At 35.6% G+C, this 22222-nt stretch overlaps 1 protein-coding gene and 2 long non-coding RNA genes across 5 annotated transcripts; 1 reads left to right on the top strand and 2 right to left on the bottom strand.

Annotated features, from left to right (window-relative positions):
- Window positions 1-11477: 11477 nt before the first annotated feature.
- Window positions 11478-17070, bottom strand: LOC149536824 (uncharacterized). 3 transcript variants are annotated; one of them, XR_016357061.1, is made up of 4 exons: window positions 16806-17070; window positions 16533-16705; window positions 12405-12921; window positions 11478-11997 (listed from the first exon to the last, which is right to left on the bottom strand). It is a non-coding gene; the product is annotated as an uncharacterized LOC149536824 (long non-coding RNA). The 3 variants fall into 3 exon arrangements; XR_016357062.1 differs by having other exon boundaries at window positions 12781-12921; window positions 16806-17065; XR_016357060.1 differs by lacking the exon at window positions 11478-11997 and having other exon boundaries at window positions 12322-12921; window positions 16806-17049.
- Window positions 17071-18113: 1043 nt separating this feature from the next.
- On the bottom strand, window positions 18114-21248 carry LOC149536823 (uncharacterized). Its single transcript, XR_016357063.1, has 2 exons — window positions 21117-21248; window positions 18114-20991 (listed from the first exon to the last, which is right to left on the bottom strand). It is a non-coding gene; the product is annotated as an uncharacterized LOC149536823 (long non-coding RNA).
- Window positions 20502-22222, top strand: LOC149536822 (7-deoxyloganetin glucosyltransferase-like). Its single transcript, XM_089804740.1, has 2 exons — window positions 20502-21000; window positions 21083-22222. The coding sequence occupies exons 1-2, from the start codon at window positions 20502-20504 to the stop codon at window positions 22027-22029; spliced, it is 1446 nt and encodes a 481-aa protein (XP_089660866.1). The 3' UTR covers window positions 22030-22222.

Genomic DNA, 22222 nt, shown 5'->3' with positions numbered 1-22222 from the left:
TATACTCTCTCTCTCCTCCATCCCCTACTCTCTCTCTATCTAACTATCTCCCATCCCCTACTCTCTCTCATCCTACCCTCTCCCATCTCTCTCTCTCTCTCTCTCTCTCTCTCTCTCTCTCACACACACACACACACATCCTACCCTCTCCCATCCCCTAGTCTCTCTCTCTTTCTCTCCCCCTCTCTCCCTTATCCCACCCTCTCCCATTGTTAGAATATATAGTCCACTGCTATAACTGAGAGGGGAGGTGAATCAGTTATCCAACTATCATCACAAACTTACCATGTGAGTAATACAAATTATAACCATAACAAGATACTCATACACAATTAACACCAGATATATTGTTTAGAGAAATTGTTGATCAAAGGGAAAACCTCGATGGAGATGGTACCCACAAGATGATGTACTAATATAAATATTCCCTGTTAGAGGATAGAACCTATTAGGAGAATTTGAATCCCTATTAGGAGTTGTGCCAACCATGTTAGGAGTTGTGGAAGACAGTTGGACCCACTACCCAAACAACTTCAAGGTTAAGATCAAAGAACCCATTGTCTAAATTATCTCTATATTATTCCTTGTAGAATAATAGAACTAAAATGTACTTCTTCCTCTGTCTCTATCCTGTCAATCAACTTCTGCTCCTTTAGATCTTGTAACTAGATCTCATACTATGCACCTAATGATCCCTTGGATCGCTTACACACATTCAACAACCATTCTGCTCCTTGCACTATGCACTAATACTTCACATTCCACTTGATCCTCTAACTCAAGTCTTATTACAAATAAGGGAAAAAACTTTCCTTTATACGATATCTTCATAATAATTTCTTGATTCAGCCTTGAGGAGTCCCTAATTAATTAAAATAAGATAATTAATTAATTCACAATTATAACAACACTATCAGCTTACAGTCTATACAAAACTTTACCCGTGTGAAACCATGTCTTGTGCACATGCTGGCATCACCACACGATCATCCTCTATCATTGTTATCTATGCATCACCTTCATTACATCTCAAATGAAAGATAGCAATAGATCATCATAACTTTGCTTTCCAATGCTCTATTTCTACACTGCTTCTAGTAAATCAAGATAGCTTTTGTACAACATCGAATCATACTTATTCTTTTAGACCATGTCATTGGGACAACCTCAGAAACATGTCCTCAACTGCACATCATCTAAAACTTTCTTAGCTTCTGTGCATACTAAGATTACTGGCTGCTAGTCTCCCAATCCTAACAGAATTACTGCTATGTTGACATCAATGAAAAATATAGTCATGGATGCAACATATCAATACTCTTCAATGCTTAGGATACTCCCCCAATGTAGTATCATCACCATTCATGCTAACAATCTCCCCCTTTGGCATTGATGGCAACATAAATGAAAAACATCTAAGTTCCACAAATACCAAACTGGACTTTGTTTTTGTCATTTTCTCAAATCCTCTTCATTAATCAAATCTTCTAAAATTTTCTAGAAAACTGTATTATTCTTCTTCTTCTTTTAGGATCAGCAATAGTTGTTCATAGTAAGCAACTTACAATACTTTCTGCCTACATCTGTGTACTTACACTTCCTTCTAAATTATAGAACTATTATGATTGGTCATACTTTTGCCAAACTTTATGCCACTGCTTTGAACACCATGTTATCCAGTGAGCTTGATAGACAGAGATGTAGGGTGAGAGGTCAAGCTGGCTTTCGGGCAAACTACCAGACTATGGATCATGTTTTTACACTACGGGCTATTATTGAGGAGGCTAGACACCGCTCTCAAAAGTTTTATTGTTGTTTTGTGGACTTTCGTAAGGCTTTTGATTATGTTCCTAGGTTGGCTTTATTTCAGCGGCTTCAAGAGATTGGGATTTCAGATATGTTACAGACTGCTATTTTGAAACTTTATGAGAAGGTTACTGGTAGGCTCAGAACTCCGAAGGGTTTTTCTGATCCGATTCAGAGCACCATTGGCATGAAGCAAGGTTGTCCTCTCTCCCCTACACTGTTTGGCTTGTATATTGATGAGTTAGAGGATTTCCTTATGAAATCCTCTAAACCAGGAGATGGGTGTTATTTACATCAGGTTTTGATCTCTATTCTCCACTTTGTTGATGATATCGTTCTCTTGGCCTCTCCTCTCGATAGCTTACAGAGACTCCTTGATACTCTTGCTTCTTTCTGTACTCAGAGACAGCTTGTGGTCAATTTATCTAAGACACAGGTTATGGTCTTTAACTGTTTAAAGACCTCTCATCTCCATTTCTTCTTCCAAGGGAAGGAGTTTGAGATTAATCCCTCTTACATGTATCTTGGTGTGAAGTTCTCAAGACCATGTTTCAGTTTGAGACCTACTATTCAGTCCCGAGTTAGTAAGGGTATGGGCTCCCTGGCTTTGCTGGAGAGACAATGCTTCAGGCATCATTTTCAGGATATTTCGTCCAAGTTGTCCCTTTTTGACTCCTTGGTTCATCCGACAGTCCTCTATGGTTATGTGGTTTGGGGACCTTCTCTTATTGCTTCTGATTGGGCTTCTATTGAGCGGGTCCAAGCACTGTTGTTGCGTCATATCATTAGGTGTCACAGATTCACCCCTCACAGCATTGTTTTAGTGGAGTTTGGTGCTCATCCTCTCAAACTTGTTGTTATTTTTTACTTGATTTGGTTTCTTCATCGGCTTCATGGTTTTATGGAGACGGGTGTTGATCGACATAGATACTCTTTTTTGGCATCTTTTTCTTCGATGGAGATTATGAGATCTGACACTTCTGCTAGATCAAAATGCTAGTACACTTAGGCCACCTCTTTGTTGGGTTCGATCGGGATTGAGATTGATCGTCCTCCTCCCTATCAATTTTCGCTAGATACCCTAGCTCATCTTCTTCCCTCTCGTCAGGAGTTGAATGAGCATGTCGGACAGGATATCTATAGGCAGTATATTACCACTACTTGGTGTCATCCCTTGGGTGGTTTGCGACCTAAGATGGTCTTCTATGCTGAGCATTTTCTTGTTATTTAGGATGGTATTGTTGTTCGCCCTACCTATCTTTACCGGCGTTGGAATCATGCATTACGGTTCTCTTTGGGCTCTTTTAGGGTTGGTTCTCATCGTCTCAGGGCTCGGACTGATCACCATATGGATCAGGCTAATCGATTATGCCAGTTATGCACTCTGATGGAGGCTGAGACCGAGACTCACTTCATATTTCGTTGTCCTCATTACTATGAGATCAGAGGGAGATTCTATTGCCTTTTCAGAGAATTTTCTTCTCTCTCGATGTTCTTCAATTATATTGATTAGCGATGTTTAGCACTTTATCTTCAGGAGGCCACCCATCTTTGAGAGAATACCCTGCAGTCCTTTCATCAAAGACGGACTTCTAATCAGCTCATTACCACCTTTTTCTTTCCCTTGTCTCCTCTACGGGGTTTGAAAAGGCCTTCCACTACTTCACATTCCAGATCCGTTAGACATTGTACCAGTCTTTACAGGCAGCATCAGTCCTATAGGGGTTCTTCACGGCATCCGAAGACTATGGATTGTCCACGGATGTACCTCTCTATTACAGATTTCTTTGTGACATTGAAGGACCCTTAGTCCTTACCTTGTCTTTCTTTCTTCTTCTTGTTTTGTTTCGTTTTCAGTCACCGTTTGGTGCCTTTTCTTGGCTAGCTCTTATGTTTGTATGCTCAGTCTCATAAACCATTTTGGTTTTTCGTGGACATTAATAATTTTATCTTATCTTATCTTATGTTATCTGTGCACTTACATGAATCTTTCTAAATCTCCCTAAAGAGATAACTCTCCCCCATTGCCATCTTAATAGGTGCTTCTCTTCTCATTTTTCATCTACATTCTCTCTCCCATTGACATCAATGTCAAAGGTGTCAATCACAATACCAATTATAATCAACTAGCTTGAGTGTCCAAAGACATTGTTCAATACCAAGTACCAATTACCAAGAGTCCTTCATGACTCAGCACATATCATATACTTCCCCCAAATAGGAAGCATCAACATTCATTCTAGTCTAACCATAGTGCTATGTACCACTAGACTGATGCAGTCCTTGCATCAACTACTCTAAAGTAGGTAGGGGCATAACCCCTAGCATACCTCTTAAGTACTCAAGAGTATCTTTAGGCAAAGGCTTTGTAAAGATATTTTCAATCTAATCTTTAGTGCTTACATACTCCAACCTTATTTCTTTCTATGTTTCCTTCTCACTCAAAACATCATACTTTATGGATATGTGCTTTGTCTTAGAATGCAATATTGGATTCTTAGACATACTTACTATACTTGTGTTATTGCAGTAAATGATAACAGGTTCTATAAAGTCAATCCCAATATCCTTCAACGTTTGTTTCATCCACATAACTTTATTAAGTTATTTGCTATTGCAACATACTCTACCTCTATTGTACTCTGAGATATACAGTCTTGTTTCTTTCTCAACCAAGAAACCAATATTCTTGCAAGAAAGGATGTTCCACCACAAGTGCTCTTTCTATCATCTATACTGCCTACCCAATCTGCATCAATATATGCGCACATGGTGAAATCACTTGATCTATCATACCATATTCCATAATCAGATGTACCCTTCAAATATATGAATATCCTCTCTACTTCTACATAATGATACTCTTTTGGATCAGCTTGAAATCTTGCTACAATCCCAACTACATTTGCTATATCTAGTCTAATGTGTGTCAAATATTGCAATCCTCCAATCATAGATTTATACTTCTTCTACTCAACTGTAGGTGTCTCATCTTTACTGGATAACTTGTGACTAATTATCATGGGTGTACCAACAGGTTTACAACTTTCCAGACCAAATATTTTCAACAAATCTTTTAGATACTTAGTCTGTGAAATAAATATCCCATCTTTGTTCTGTGTAATTTGCAATCCTAGGAAAAATTTTATTTCTCCTATCATGCTCATTTTAAATTCATTTTTTCATCTCTTCAGCAAACTTGTCACTTTCTTCATCATTTCCTCCAAATATTATGTCATCCACAAATATTACAATGATAAATAGATCATTATCAATTTTCCTCAAATGCAAATTACGCTAGTAAATTTTGACTCATTTTTGGACCAAAATTGGTTGAATTTTTTACTCATATTGGTAGACATTTCGACCAATACTTTTGTCACAATTTTTGTCATTGAAATTTAGACCAAGTTTTTTTATCATTGCAATTTTTGTCATCAAAATTTTGACCAAACTTGGTCAAAAATGTCACACTAAAATTTATTTTAAAAAGCATTTAAAGGGCCCAATCCCAGCATCTCTGAGAGTGCACCTTCCACATGCTTGTCATATCATCCACATTGTTGAGAGTACACCTTCCATGTGCCTGTTATATTGAGCATCTCATGTACATGCACTTCCAACAAAAGTTAAGAAGGCATAGGCCACTTGTAAAGAGAGAATAAGGATCAATTGACAAATCAAATTCAATCATCTTGCAAGTGTTTTAATAAACTTTCAACCTTTGATCAATAATGTGAAGTTGTACTCTTTGGTATAGTACACATTTGGCGTAATGAACCTACAAAGGAAGATTTACTTTTTTTTTGTGGACTTTTTGGTATAATGAAGACCTGCAATACCTTTAACATAAATGTCTTATGAATTACAATTTTGTGATTTTTTTTCTACATATATAATCAATCAAATAGAATACAAAAAAGCACCTAAATAGAAAAAGAATAGCCAAAATGTCTTGCTACTACCAATACTACTATTAGCTTCAGAATGGCCTGATGACTGGTTTTCTCTGATGAATTTTTATTCCCTTTTAAATTATGTCTTACCTCATCTTTCTAAGGGTCACCCTCAAGACCCGCCAAATGGCCGAAGAAAACTATTGACCTTCTTATTTCCCCTAGTCATATGAAGGATTTCTTTTACCAAAAAATTTAACTATATTCCAAAGAAATGTTCCATATTATAGTTACTAGTAGGGCCCGTTTGGTTGCAAGCATAGGAATTGAAAATTAGAATGAAAATGTGGAATACAAATGGAAATGGAAAAAAGCAATCCCATTCTTGTTTGGTTTGCTTAGTATTTAATTGTGAATATGTTACTCCCTTGTTTGGTTGTATAAAATTAGAATTGAAATACAGTTAAGTTTCCATTTTAATATATTTTATTTGTTTTAATATATTATTATATTTGGTTAAATATTTCAACTTATCGTAAATAAAATAATTTTTTTAATTCTATTTTATTCAAAGAAATTAATTTATTTCAACATTTTTTAAATGAAAGGATATAAACATAAAAATGTTATATACAATAATGTACTCTTGAAATTAGTAAAATTTTCTCATCCTTTATATACAAAATCATAAAAGATTTAGTCTCCATAATCATAATTGGTGTTTACAACAAAATGGTCATTTAATTACTAAAATTAGAATCATCATCACCAATAGTATGTTTATAAAAACTAGAACAAAATTAATTCTACGTTGAAATGTGATTTTGACTTTTGTCATGGAACCAATCTTCCTAGCAGTTGTCTCTCGCACAATACACAACTTACAATCATTCCTTTCTTCTTTGGTAGATTTTAATGTGGTCAATGTAGATGAGACATCTTTGACCCACTCAAAGAAATTGCAATCATTGTCCCCCTGCATTCCAAAGCTACATTAGGGCTTGCCACAATAATAAAATAAACATATAAACATATAAAAGATTAGTAACAACCTTTTTTTTATCAGGACAACACAAAAACCTATGCCCAAGATTATTCTCTATACGTGACATCTTCATTGCTACAGGTCCAACACCACATTGACACATTGGAAAAGTTGTCAAATTAATCAACCCTATAATAATGAATAAATATAATCAGAAATTACTACAAAAGTGTAATATATTTTGATAGTTGTATTGAATGGACTATGTTAGATGACTTCTCAGTCCAATCCTGCTAGTGATGCAAATACCTTGTGACTTACAACTTTTGACACATGATTATTAGTTTATCTGAATGAAATAAATCTACATACACAACAAGGATAAAATTATCCCAATACTTTGCCAATACAGGCTCCTATTAGGATTTTTAGGGTACAAATAAAGAGGTCATATTATCATATTCAAAAAACGTGTTATATGAATGAATTATTGTTCAAGAAGTTTGTTGAACCTTGAAGCATATTCAGGGCACAAATTGATTATCACTAGAGAATATTCAGTGACAGGGGACGCATACTTGAAATAGACACAATAAGTATTTTCAGCAAATGGACTAGTGCATGTACAAGGAGTTTTTAGTATACAGTATTTTTGGAAGCATTCAATTCTAGAGGTCTTCTTCTCTGATACACTTCAAGGTTTCGCTGTCAACCTACTTGTTCCTAATAAGCTATTACCAAAAATAAAAATACAGGCAACAGTGACGATTCCCACTCTTGTAATAATGTTTCTACTTATTAACTTCTAAAACATGTCTTTGCTCATCCATGGATATACAAACATTATTTCACTAACATGAGAAAAATGTACATAACCAATAAAGTAATTCTCCATTGCCCTCAGTTCCCTGTGGTTGATACTGCAACAAAAGAATTGGATTGAATGGACACAAATAGGTTAAAGATTTCAAAAGGTAAGGCTATCTAATGTTATAACTATAAATTTTTTAGAGTAATCCAAATACTTCGTCCAAAAAGGTCTTAGCTATGGAAATGTTATGTCTAGCCATGGCTTTGCTTGCCCATTGTAATGGATTATAACAGCTTGTTGGATTACTTCATACTACATAAATAATAACTAGATGCTTATAGTTTTCAACTTTTTAATTACAATCTACTTTATACCTAGTCAACTGCAAAATAAGTAAAAATTCCAAATAATTAGACATAGCTATGACTCTTGCTGGTATGGATAGAGCAACACTAAAAGGTTGTAGGTGTTGATAATTAAACTCCTAGGCCACAGCATCTCACAAGTCATTCAACAAGATCATTATCAAGGTTGGCCTCGATTAGGATATAAAACCCTTAGGATTAAGAAGAACTAGGCATTTGTCAATAATAAATACACTATTATCAATTTCAAGAGGTGCATGAATTTCTCACATATCCATGATTCTTTTACTTGTTAAGTAGGATATTATTTCTAATAAGATTTTTCTTTTTCTACTCAAATCTCAAACTAAATACTCCACCTTTAATAGGGAAAACCTAAATTTAGCACATGCCTACATTTTGCATTTTCCATGGATCAACTACAAATGTTACTACCATGTCCTCCTATTTAGCAGTTTACAACAAAAAACAAAAAAAACCAAGAAATTTGATTTCCAAAAAAAGGATTTGTAATGCAATTGAATGGAGACTAAAACTACTTCATGCACCTAATCTACCTAGTGAATGATGTTTTCCATTTGAGGGATAACTACTTATCCAGTTGATTATAGGGTCACAACACATCATGAGAGGCAACACATTGATAGCACAAAAGAATATGAGTTGTGTACAAACATACACAACAAGTATTGATAACAAATGGATAGACAAACTGAGTAATTCATCTCCAAACTGCATTAATACATATGTAACAAAGAAAAGGCCATATAGCTTTTAGAGTCATATAATGTTGTATCATTCATCTAATCACTATTATATTCATATCTACACATTGGCCAAGAAGAAACCCTATGATAGAATTCCCCAAGAAAACTACAAATGGAGCTATGGAAACATTAAGTTACAAGAAAATTCAAAATAACACAAGGAACCAAGAAGCTACAATAATGCTATAAAATATGATTCATTAACATTGCTTTAAAAATATAGTAAGTTCATAGTCTCAAAAAATAGGTCTCATATCAAATATGAGCCATTGCATACATGTGATTGTTCTTACAATAAACTAAAGCTTCTTAAAGTGAAGAGTTGGGATATCAATGAGATCCTCCAAACTTATATCTCACATTATATTCCCTCTCCTCCACACTCATATGTAGGAACCCCCATTTTTTTGTAGGTTTGCAAGTGAAAGTGTCATACACAACAATAAAAGTCTCTTGACTTAGTCCAAGTATGCATTTGAGGGCTGCAAATGCAGCTGCTATATCTTGCTTAGTTTCTCCTTTGTCAACTTTGATAGTGTGAGCCTCCTTCATGCCCGTACGTATGTCTTGGATGCTTTCACAGATAACATCCAAAGAAGAAGCCATGCTTGCCTTCCTCTTCTTTGGCCTTCTTGATGATGGTGTGGATTGACTCTATCTAATAGATGCACTAGAAATATTTTCATGAATGAACTCTTCGCCAACTATAGGAGTGTCATCCATGGGTGTATTAAAGTCCCTCTCATCATCAAGGTCATCAACCTCATCAAAAAGGTGACCATCTTCAGTCTTTGTGGCTATTGCAACTTGAGTTCCATCTACCATGTCATTACCAATAATGACTAATAAGTCATTGAAATAGAGGAATGTCTACCTCTTGTACACTCTAGCACTTTGAAATCCTTCCTCTATATGATGACAAAATAAAGGATTAGATATATTTCTTTTATTACAATTAATAAAGAGATATTTTACTTACATAAAAATATTGTCAAGACTACATTACCTTCAACAACTCTTCCCATACAGTATCATCAGCCTCAACACATTGTGTACTCTCGTTCCATGCAAATTTGTTCATATTTCTCAATTCTTTCATAATTTTGTATCCTTGTTTCCATGTTTTTAATTTGTTCTTAAAGTTTTCCTTTCCTAGATTCATCTTCATGTCTTCATTGAACCTCCTTTCGATGGCAGTCCAAGCTTCTTTTTGAAACCCACCTTCACCTTTTCTACCTAATTGAACTTGCTTATGGAGAAAATCCAATAGTTTTTGCTCCATGTCTCTTGTCCAAACTACTTTTGTATTTCTAAATGATGAAGGACTCATGGTCACATGAAGATCCTCATCTACACTCATCAAAAGATTGGTGAATGACATATTCAACGATGAATTGGTAACTGCAAAACTTCCAAAAAAAAATTCATTATCATCATTAAGATGAAAATTCAAATGTACCATGTCAAAGAAGTATATATATATATATAATGTGTCAACTGTACAAAATGTCTTAGATGATAATAGCTTAGTAGTGTATTAAACATATATATAATGTGATAAACACGTTTCTAAATCTAGATTTCAACATCATAAGTCCCCTGATCACTGTCATCATCAACTCTTAAGAAAGGGACACAAATACACATATATAGGATAGCTAAATAGAAAATGATAGAATATAGCTATAATATATACTCATAAGAACTTCATAATTTTCATTTCAAACCACTATATTTAGTGTAATTTATTATAGTTACTTTAAAATCCTTCAAGCTATATAGTGATGGTTCTTCTTCATGGAAACACAAGAAAATGGTTTCTCACTTGATGCCACTATTTACACTATTTACCCAATTTCTCATGACTGTCAGACCAACAAAAGATTGAAGGGCAGAACCATAAATTTAAACTACACTGTAAATTTGAATGACTCGAAAGAGATTACTACAACATTTATGTTAAATAAAACAAAGGCTCAACTCTTAAAGGAGCAGCATAAGTGATTGGAGCTTGAGATGCAAATTGAAATTAAGCCTACCTACAAAATCTCTAGATCATGGAAGCAGGGTCAAACTTGAAATCTTCAAATATCTCTCAATGTTCTTTTCATGATTGGTAATGTTTGGGTGTAGATGCAATTTTAAGATGCAGAATCATATCAAGAGCTGAAGATAGATGTGTGCAAGGTTACTTGCTACCACAACAAGGCAATTTGAATGTCATTTATGTTATTAAACAACTACCCTACCTCAAAAGAATATTATAGAACAAGGTATGAATATCAATCAAAGCATAGAGGAAAGGAAGATTACAGTAAATATGGAGGCACATAGAAGGCATTTGAACTATTTGACATAATGCCTCAAAGATATCTCAAGATATTCCTTAAAAACCAAAAGGAGTTGTCTTAAGAAACTTTCAAGCAACTATAGTTAGTAGATGTAAAACTAAATATAGCATAAAAGAATATAATATAGAACATCATGCTCTGCCTACTTGCGTCTATAATATTGAAGAAAAGCACATAAATGAATCATTCCACCTTGATCCAAATCTATATTCAATTATGATAGTTGATTACACCATAATAAATACTGCATATATAGAGCTATATATTTTTAACTATGAACTAGTTATGTAGACAACATATGTAGGTAATGAGTAAATGTAGATGGTTAGATTTAGTTATATTTAGAGACTAATAATAACAGATGGTCCACGTACTAGACATGTGTTGTAGCCACAAAGCCTTTTTATAGAAATACCAATTACATTAATTCTAAATATCTCAAAAATGTATATAAGTCCATACTTACCAAAAAAATCTCAAGCATCCAATACCCATAAGTATAAAGTGAAATTTCTATTAAGTTCGAAGTGCAAATAAATGTCCATGTTTTCTAGAACAATTAAGTTCAAGAGTTGTAGTCTTCCCACATCCTTTAGGCTATTTCATCTCGAAATTCCCCCAATCATCTCTATCTCATCGGTTCATCCGATAAGTCTCAAGTACTGGCACATTAATCCCAACATGATCATCATCATCCTCTTCAATTTCCACTTCTAATGGAATACCATCTTCTATCATAATGAAGTTGTGTAATATGCCACATGCTAAAACAATCTTTGTTTGGGTTGTGATATTATATGATGTCGCATACTTCATGATAGGAAAGCGTTTCTTGAAGATACCAAATGTACACTCTATCAGATTCTTAAGAAAGGAGTGTTGATGGTTAAATAACTTGTGAGGAATGTTGATGGGGCTCACTCTACAAAACTCTTTTAGGTGGTAATGCATACATCAGTACGGAGCAAGAAATCTAGGTACATTTGGATACCCGACATCAACTAAATAGAATTTTCCTACACAAATACAAATAAAGTTATTGTCAACATATAGCATAAAAGGTTTTCATTTAATATAATCAAAATATAACCATATAAAAATATGAATTAATATACTAGGGGGAACCACAAGGGGATCTTCTCTAGAGAGTGTTGAAGAAAGCACTCGACTATCTGCAGCATACCCTTCCCAACCAGCAAGAATGTACTAAAACTTATGGTCAAACGAAAAAACCACCCAAAACATTCTGTGACAAGTTGCCTTTTCTATCTCAATATTTCGCTTGGATGTCCACATCAACCATAATTGGCATATGGGTTCCATAAATTGCACCAATACAATTCTATAATAAGCAATATTCTTATCAAATACATTAATATATTTAAGTTTGTAGCGATGAAACACATGGCACTCGTATATTTACCTTGAAGAACGGATGAAAATGGTCCTTCCCAGTTATTTTTGGAGGAGTGGTTGTGAAAGGGGGTAAAAGATACTTGTTATGCAACCCTCAGATAGCCTCAAGACCTTATGGAAGTGTTGACTCACAGTCTCCCTAGAATGACCAAAGTTATGCCCAATCTTATGATTCCTTAGATTATGGCCAATGGTATGAAGAAACATAACAAGTTGCTCTTCTAATGTTAAGTTTGGCATATCTTGAATTCTCCCTTTTTGCCTTAGAATTGTGGCCAAGCAAAAGAAGGCTACTCTACTCATGCATATTTGGTCATGAAAATTAGTATTATTTGAATGGATAATACACTTATAAAAAGGCCGTAAAGGTCTTCTTCGCTTACATCTCTGACTTCTAGCTTCTTCAAAAGATGCTACTATAATTATGACAAGGGTGGCAAGCAAAACGAGTAAGCGCATGACCTTGATCTTCTTAACAATTGCTCCTTAGATTTCTATATCATCAATAGGATCCATTGAATGACCTACAACCACATAATGGATTAAATGTTTGGTGTACTCACATAATAATATAAAAATATATAAAATGTAGGACAAGCATTTATCACATGTACTTGTATAGACATATTAAACATAGATATATATCAAAACATACTGCATAATATATATCAAAACATAGATGCTAATAGAGTCAACATTATGATCGATCAAAAATAACCTCCAATTATTTAAGGAAGACCAGATTTTCATTTTTGAATTAATTTCAATAGATCTCAATACTATTCTACACCACTCTTCCTATTGGTCTTTAGCCAAATGCAAAAGGCCTAAAATCATGGCTTTCATCTATAAAGATGACACTAAAAATAAACATTATTTGCATTCTAAAACTTTCATTTATTCACGTAACAGTATTTACTAGCCTAAATCTGAAAAATTTAACAAAAATTTAATAACATCAAAGACTAATTTGGAATGATGCAATTATTTTGCTTAATTTTCCACATTGTCAGAATGATCTCAAGTCCTACAGATGCGAATAAAGGAGAATGGAAAATAGAAAATTATGGTTGACAAAATCTTACATCCTTTAGAGAGACTTTTGGAATTCTAAATATGATTCAAGATCAGGCATCAGAATTTGAAAAGGTCCAAAAACCAACCCAACAATCTAATGAAAAAAGAAACTAAATGCTACAATGTTTTTAAGATCATGTGAAGCTCCAATGCTAAGTTTACAGCCTATCTAAAATCACAAAGGCTTGGAAATAATAACATGGAAAATTGGGAGCTATAATTTTGTAGACTGCCTATTCCATGAAATAGAGAACACTACTCTATTTCTCCCTACATATGTCATTACTTTTCTTCTGTGAAACAAATTTCATTTGTAATAATGCTAGTTAGTTTAATAAATTTATCTTATCTTATCTAGTTAGACCTGTGGCGGTTGTGTGGACATTCTTTCTTGCGGTATTAGTTGAAACCTTAAATAAAACATAAATCTTACCGAGGGGAATACTTAGAAGTTTGAAAAAAAAGCTAGTATCCCTTGCTAAGACTTACATTTTAGTTAAGATTTTAGACGTTTTCATTTCTTGGTATTTGTTGATCATATACATGAATATAAGCCAAGTCTTTCCAACACTACATTTTCCCTTGGATCCTAGAAATGCTAAAAGCCTACATATACAATAAAACATGTATACAATAGTAGTAAGGAGATTGATGAAAGAGCAAACCTAAAAAGATACCTGTATGTAGTTGGATTGAAGGCCTTAAAATAGTACATGATTTTTGTGTAGGAGGCAGATCACATCCACAAACACAAGAGATCTATTTATTGATGAAAGTGTTCTGTGCAGTTCAAAAAAATCATTGCAGGAGTGAAGGAAGATATCAAAAAGAAATTCCAACAACCTTTCCTCTACAATCTTTCCAACATGAGACATTTCCAGTGGGGGTTATTGCCCCCAAGGAATAGACTGTCAGCTAAATTAAACTGGAAGAAAAAGAATTACTAAAAAATCATGAACATTGCCACATTAAGTCCATAAGGCATAAACTGATGAAAAAGACTTTTTTTCCCCTGCTCAGCACCAATTTATAACTTGCAACTATGCTAATTTGTAGCTTTCAACTACCTGAATAGAGCTCCTATTTTGTAGCTTAAGATTTCATTTCACATCCAGAGCTCTATTTTTCCATAGAATAGAAGAGCTCATGCCTCTTTCATTATGACTGTCCATAGACAAAAAGAAAGAGCTTCCTCGTTATTGGATTTATATGTTTGGTGCAAAAGTGACGAGGAAGGAATCAAGGTAAGAGAAAAACTTCTTTAATCATAGAGGTCTTATAGCCTGCAAGAAGAAACAAAGTCCATTTTGTCAAATTTCCTAAAGCAAGCCTAAATTTGTGACTAAGAATAACTAATGAGATGTCTCTTCAAATGAAGGAGAGTAGTTGAGTCTGAGTTTACATTGGCCTACAAGAGCAATTTGAGATGTGATGGCCTATAATTGATTGTATTGGATATTAGTTTCCAAAGAGAACACTTTCAGTTAAGATAATCTTTGATTGGCTATAACAAACACAACATTTCTTATCCATAAATATTCAAAGCCGTTGTTATAAAAAATCATGAATTTATCACGATGATCACAACTGGTCCATTGTTCCTCTAAAAATCACATAGACCATCTCTTACCTAAAGAACCTCAATAAAAAAAATCATAATTCTCTTTGTTTTCTAAGTTTTCTCCCTCCACATTCAAAATTTTTGGTCAAAAAAGTTAAGGTTTCTGAGTTATTTCCTGACTTGTGTAGCATTTTTTTCTCATTTTCTCCCTAAGAACTACCTTTATCCCAACCGAATTTAAGCCAAGTATGATCTGAGGCAACAGATCAAAGCATTTGTATCAATGCACCATGTTCTAGATAAAAGAAACTGTAATTCTGTAGCAACACAACACTGTAACTCCTTGGTATTCTTAAATATAATTTGCATCCTCCAAATAGTAATGAACAGTTCTGTGTGCAATGAATCATAATGTATAAAGTTTGTATTTAAACATCTGTACTTCAGGTGCAGACAAGTTATAACGGGAAAGAATCTGTAACTACAATTCAAGCGGCATGTGCCATGAAAAACAATTTGAAAATTTGAAGAGGAATATCTATGTACATTTCAGCGTATCAACTGATTTCCCTATGAATAGCAATCGCCCATTATCTACAAATTGTGTTACCAGCTGCATGGAAATTTCTCATAAATAATGATTGTAGTCAAGGTCATTGAATCTATGGGGCAATATAAATTTATGCAATATTTGATTCTCAGTGATTGTAGTAAGTAAAGCCTACAACACAAGGCCGACCTCGTTCAGTTATTCTTAAAATCCAAAAATTAATTATCTGAAAGGCTCCTCAAAAGCCTAAATAATGAAAGCATAGCACTCCCAACCTCATGCCTATGGAAGCTCGAGATGTATAGCACACCACAATTTCATATGAAAGCCGACACTTGTGAATGGTTTGATGATGCTAAAATCACTTGTGGGTTTCTGTAAACTAGCTTTACTACTATCCGCCCTTACAAAGTGTGCCCTATATATCCACATCATTTAGAACAAGACATCCAAGACACGGGCAATGACTTCCGGCCATTTGATTCTTAATTAGTCTCGTCGAATGATAGAAAGTGTGGATAATCAATTTATCTACATTTAGGTAACACTTTAAAATTAAAATGTATCAGATCAAAATTTTACAAGAGAGGCAACTGTCAGGAAACGTTAGGTTATGCTTCCAAGTAAGATGCAAGAAGAGAAAATCATACTCTTAATTTTAAATACAAAATTGACTGTGATGAATTATTGCATCGGTGCCTTACTATAAATATATCGAGTGCATCACAAAGATGATCAAATTTTATTGATAATTGTGCTGGAAAAGAATTTGACAAATTACTACATATCTACAATTAAATAAAAGGCACCGTGTGGTTTACAAAACAAGAGAACTCACCCAGGCCCTAGCTGCAACATTATGGTTGTCGATGACCATGTTTAAGAGGTGTTAACAAGAAGAAAAGAAAAAAATCCATTGAAGCAAACTGAGAAAAACAACAACATACCTCTGTCGAATGCAGATTCCACAGTGATAACCGAGAGGAGAGTTGAAGCTGCTGTGGACAAAAAAATGCAGACTGAACCCGGAAAATCGAAAGTGAAGTCGTTGCGGAGACCAAAACAATTTAGCGCTTACATGCACCGTGTAGTTTACAAAACAAGAGAACTCACCCAGCCCCTAGGTGCAACAAAAATGGTTGCCGATGACCATGTTTAGAAGGTGTAACATGAAGAAAAGAAAAAATCCATTGAAGCAAACTAAGAACAAAACAACATACCTCTGTGGAAGATAACCGAGAGGAAAGGTGAAGTCACTGTGGTCAAAAAAATGCAGACTGAACCCAGAAAATCGAGAGTGAAGTCGTTGCGGAGATCAAAATGATTTAGCCCCAAACATTTAGCCCTTAGGCAAACTCGCGGATTCAAAAAATTATGAAATTTGGTATAAGAGGATTGAGAAGAGAATAGGAAAGGCCTATTTAATAATAGGGGTTTTTGGCATAGACATATGCTCATTTTAGAATTAAAATTGGAATGCATAACTCTATTCTCTATTCCGATTTGACGAACCAAACGAAAAATAAAAAACATATTTCAAAATGACAATTCCTATTCTAGCAACCAAACAGACCTATAGTTTATACAATTACGATTCTAATATACTGGATACTGGATAATAGAATACAAGTATCCAAATATCTATAAAAAACTTCTAGCTATCTCCTAATATATTTGCATGGACATCTCTAGTGATAGATACACTCTCGGATTGATCAAATTAGGCAAAGTCTCTACTTTCTTCCGACTACAATATTCAACTCATTTGGGCTGCTAGCACGGACTTCTAATGTGTTTACATGGTTTTATAGAAATCTTAAGACTAAAAATAAATATTTTTCTTTGGTTAATAACTCATAATAAAAAGTAGAAAGTAAGTACCATATTTTTTGATCTAGATTTGGTCAACTTAGAAATAACACGGACTGATTCAAAGTTTCTAAATACTCAACATTTAAAGTTAAAAAATTAATCAGCTAAGCTAAGCTTATCGACCAGAATATTAATTAGTGCATGAAATTTCGACAAGTTGAACATTAGTGCATGAATATCAATGTACATACACTCCCGGATTACGCAGTCAACATTCAGAATATTAGTTTTCAATTTGTAGGATAAGATTGCAGTCGCAATCAATTAGCTGGTATCTTTGTGATTTAAGGTTATAAATGCTCGAATAAAATAAAGTAATGGTAATGGCAATCATATACGAATGAGCCATAGCCATATGACCACGCTCGTATAAGCTAAGATGATTTCTCATCTCCTACCAAAACGGCACACGTATGGGGTGACTAAAACGTTTAAACTATACATAAGTCCACGAAAATAATGACGGACTTTAAACAATGAAGCTCGTTTGAAAACTATGTTAATATTATGAAACCCTAGATATTTTTGGAAGCCTTTACCCTTCTGGTGGGGGTTAAATTGAAGTAAAATAAGAGACTATAAAATCTAGGATTCATTGATGTAGAAAATTAGAATTAAGCAAACAAGAGAAAAAACCATTGAGAGGAGAAGCCATGGAGAAACTCAAAAAATGGGCTCTGCTGAACACAGGCCCAATCCATTATATTTATAGAGAAATACATATTAAACGCCACTTACACTCTAGGAGGAGTTAGATGAAATATTAATGAAAGGTAGTTGGAGTGGATGGTGGAAGATTGAACATGTGCATAAAATTGTCTATGGTCTGTGTTGGGCGGCTGGTTTGTGCCGACCATATCTAAGATAATTAATTTATTTCAACACCCCCCCTAAATTAATTATCAAAAGATTTCAAGTATCCCCCCATAATTTAGAAACGGTGGGTCCCGACCTTAAGCCTTGTTAGGTACCCATTTACAATCAATTATCAAATGCTTTCACTCTTCTTGTTTTTCCCATCATAATCACTCTAGATTTTGTACGAATTACCCATAACCGATGCAATATCAAAGTGGTTTTAAGTTCACCACAAACTTCTCAAACATCACACAAGTGGTTTTAAGATCACCACAAACTTCAAGCACTCAAGTGGTTTTGGATTACCACAAACCAAGCACTCACTGGTTCTAATGACCACGAATCATTACTACGAGGAAACTATCATCACTCTGGGCCTTTCTCTTTTGTACCTGCATCAAACTAATTATTGAGTCCATATAAAAAGAAATCTATCTACCGAGATACATGGGTACCTAACCGTTGTACTCGCTAGTTCTATAGGAATCTTTTTCACATACATGGTTCATCAATATGTCAAACCAAAAAACTTTGGGGTGTCGGGCACAACCGACAATGCACCCCATACATTCACATAGCCCATTAACAATCATTACTAATTCAATTTCCATCACTTGATTGGGGGATATCAATGCAACCAACTTCTATTTCATAACCACTATCATATTCTTCACAATTAGACAAACAAAATCTCACTTCCAATCCCAACACTTTTATCCAATCAGCACACACACAGACCTTTGCACCATGACAAAAAACTCTATCATGCCATCTCTTGTCCTAATGAATGCTAACTCCTACAACTGATTACTCCACACATATTTCAAAATAAAGTACTATTAATAATAACAAAATTAGCTTTCACCTTCAATTTTAGCTTCCTTCTTTTCATGGCTTCTCTCTTTCTCATAACACTCCCTTGATATTTTCTTGTCACATTAGAAATATGTATGCAATCTTTGGCTCTCCCGCTTGCACAAAGTTGCTCCACAAACTACTAATCTCTGACTGTCATCTTCATACAATGCTCTGCGTTTGCCTAAACATTTCAACATCACAATAGACGTTTGTGTTGCGCACATCACAAGCCAAATGACCTTCTTTGATCTCAACAGCAATATGAACTTCTTCTAGTGACTACTAGTGAACTTAGCATGCAAGATCTTTAACTTACTGCAAATTTTCTTCTTTCTTCAGAAACAACTCCTTTCATAAACCACACAACAATTTCATCTTTGTCAATCTGCTTTACAGAAATTTCTTTTCTCAACAAACAATCAGCTGCCGTGTCTTCTCCTTTATATTGGGCACCTCTCTAGCAACAACCTCTCTGAAGAGTACTTCAGCTTACACCACTTTCCACACCAGTATAATTGTATTATGCTCACTGCAACATTCATTACTACTTGACTTAAAGATCACCATTCAAATCACCATTCTTCATTTGCTGATTTGATAAACAGCATGCATATTACTGTCACATTTAGCTCACTCTACAAAACAGGATACAACAGTCCTCAGTCACGATCACAAAAAACTTCCTCAAATAACAGCAGCATTTCACAACTCCACACTTCAGCATTCTTTTGCCTCTCTGCTCCACACATTAATAGTTTCTACTATTTATCAACCATCTCCAGCAAACTCAGCACTTCGTTGAACCATTTAAACCTTCTTAATCTATGCTTCAAACAGCTTGCAGAGCTTTCTCTCCCTTTGGCTCTGATACCATGTAGAAAATTAGAATTAAGCAAACAAGAGAGAAAACCATTGAGAAGAGAAGCCATGGAGAAACTCAAAAAATGGGCTCTGCTGAACACAGGTCCAGTCCATTATATTTATAGAGAAATACATATTAAATGCCACTTACACTGTAGGAGGAGTTAGATGAAATATTAATGAAAGGTAGTTGGAGTGGATGGTGGAAAATTGAACATATGCATAAAATTGTTTATGATCTGTGTTGGGCGGCTGGTCTGTGCCGACCATATCTAAGATAATTTATTTATTTCAACAGTTGGCATCTAGTGGAATAAGGGAACCTTACAAGTTTCCATTTAATGCTTTGATAAAGTAATGTTAATGGCAATCTTGGTCAAAACAACCGGAGGTATACAAATCATTCTCAACCCGTGAATGATTTGTGATACGAGAAGGTACGCTCAGCTCATCCCAATTCAGATGTTATGATGGCCAAGTCTTTCCACGCAGTGATGGTGCCATTCCCTGTCCAGGGGGCTATCAATCCTCTGATGCAATTGGCCCACCTCCTCTCCGAAAGGGGATTCTTCATTACCTTCGTTAACACAGAGTGGTGCCACCGGCGCATGGTAGCTGACGGCGGCGGACAAGCTGATCTCCAGCAAACAGCCGAGGGATTTCGGTTTTTGACCGTCCCGGACGGCTTACCGGCAGATCATGGCCGTCTTGGTGATCCTGTCAACTATTTGATTGCACTGGAAAATTTAGCCCCTCTTTTGGAGCAGCGTATTCTTGACATGACTCTTTCAGAAGACGTCCCTCCCATCACATGTATTATTACTGAGAGCTATATGTCTTGCACTTACCAGCTCGCCCTCAATCTCCACGTGCCCAGAGTTGTTTTCTGGATAATGTGCGCGGCCTTGTCCGTTTCTCAGTTTAAAGCAGAGTTACTTCTCTCAAACGGACACATTCCTGTGAAATGTAGGTATTCAATCATATTGCTTTTACCATTTAACTATTTGGTCAACCATATAAACATTTGTGATTGTGTGTGCGATTTCAGTGGGAGAAGCGAAGAGGCCGGACAATGTGATCACCTGTTTGCCGGGGAATCTCCCACCCCTATTGCCGACGGATCTCATATCGTCCTACCGCGCTGAGAGTCCCTCGGATCCCTTAGTCAAACGATATCTCTATGAAAGCCGAATGCAAAACAAGGGAGATTATGTGTTGGTGAACACAATGGAGGAGTTGGAAGGAAAGGAAGCAGTAGAAGCTCTGTCAATAAACGGGTGCCCTTCTGTGGCGATTGGTCCCATCTTTCTTCCCAGTTTTCTGGCTGACAGAGATGTTCTCCGGTCGACGAGTATGTTCGCAGAGGACGACAGCTGTCTCCAATGGCTGGACACGCGGCAGGTGGGTTCTGTGATTTACGTTTCCTTTGGCAGCGCCGCCGTCAAATCGAATCAACAGCTGGAAGAAATTGCACTTGGATTAGAAAGCAGCGGGAAGCCTTTTCTGTGGGTGTTGAGGAAGGATGTTGCACAAGGAAAGCCCGCCGTTCTGCCGCATGGGTTCTCAGAACGGATCAGAGATAGAGGGCTGATTGTGGGATGGGCGCCGCAATTGAAGGTGCTGTCTCATCCTTCCATTAGAGCGTTTCTTACCCACAGTGGATGGAACTCTGTCACGGAGAGCTTCAGTTTCGGGGTTCCTATGTTGGGATGGCCGTCTTTTATGGATCAGTTCCTCAATTGTAGATTTGTGAAGGATGCTTGGAAGTTTGGGATGGACTTTGAGGGGGTGGATGTTGATGAGAAGAGGTTTGTAAGGAGAGAGGAGGTGGAGAAGGGGGTGAGGAGGATTATGGAATGTGAGGAAACGAGGAAAAGGGCGTTGGAGTTGAAGGAGGCAGCAGTTAAAGCAGTGAGCCCAGGTGGGTCTTCGTTCCTCGGCCTGAACAAGTTTGTCCAAGACATTACCCAGATTGCCAAATCATTTGGCCGTTGAGTGACAATCTACGAGTCCCTAATTGTGAAATGAAGCCGTCTGGGCTCCAGTTACGAGGAACTATAAAATTTATCGATTCGTAGTTGTTAAAGTTAAATTTCAGGGCTTTTAACCGGTTTCAGAGTCATTTTCTAGCAATTGTATCTTAACAAAGTGTAATGGTTATATTGGTAGAAAAATTTATTCTCTTGAA

This window comes from Cupressus sempervirens, chromosome 10, assembly GCF_028749045.1.
Source record: "Cupressus sempervirens isolate cs-2001-9-10 chromosome 10, ASM2874904v1, whole genome shotgun sequence".
In the NCBI taxonomy this organism is placed as follows: domain Eukaryota; kingdom Viridiplantae; phylum Streptophyta; class Pinopsida; order Cupressales; family Cupressaceae; genus Cupressus; species Cupressus sempervirens.
The sequence above is the reverse complement of the archived record's forward strand: the minus strand, read 5'-3'. Positions and strand labels throughout refer to the sequence as shown.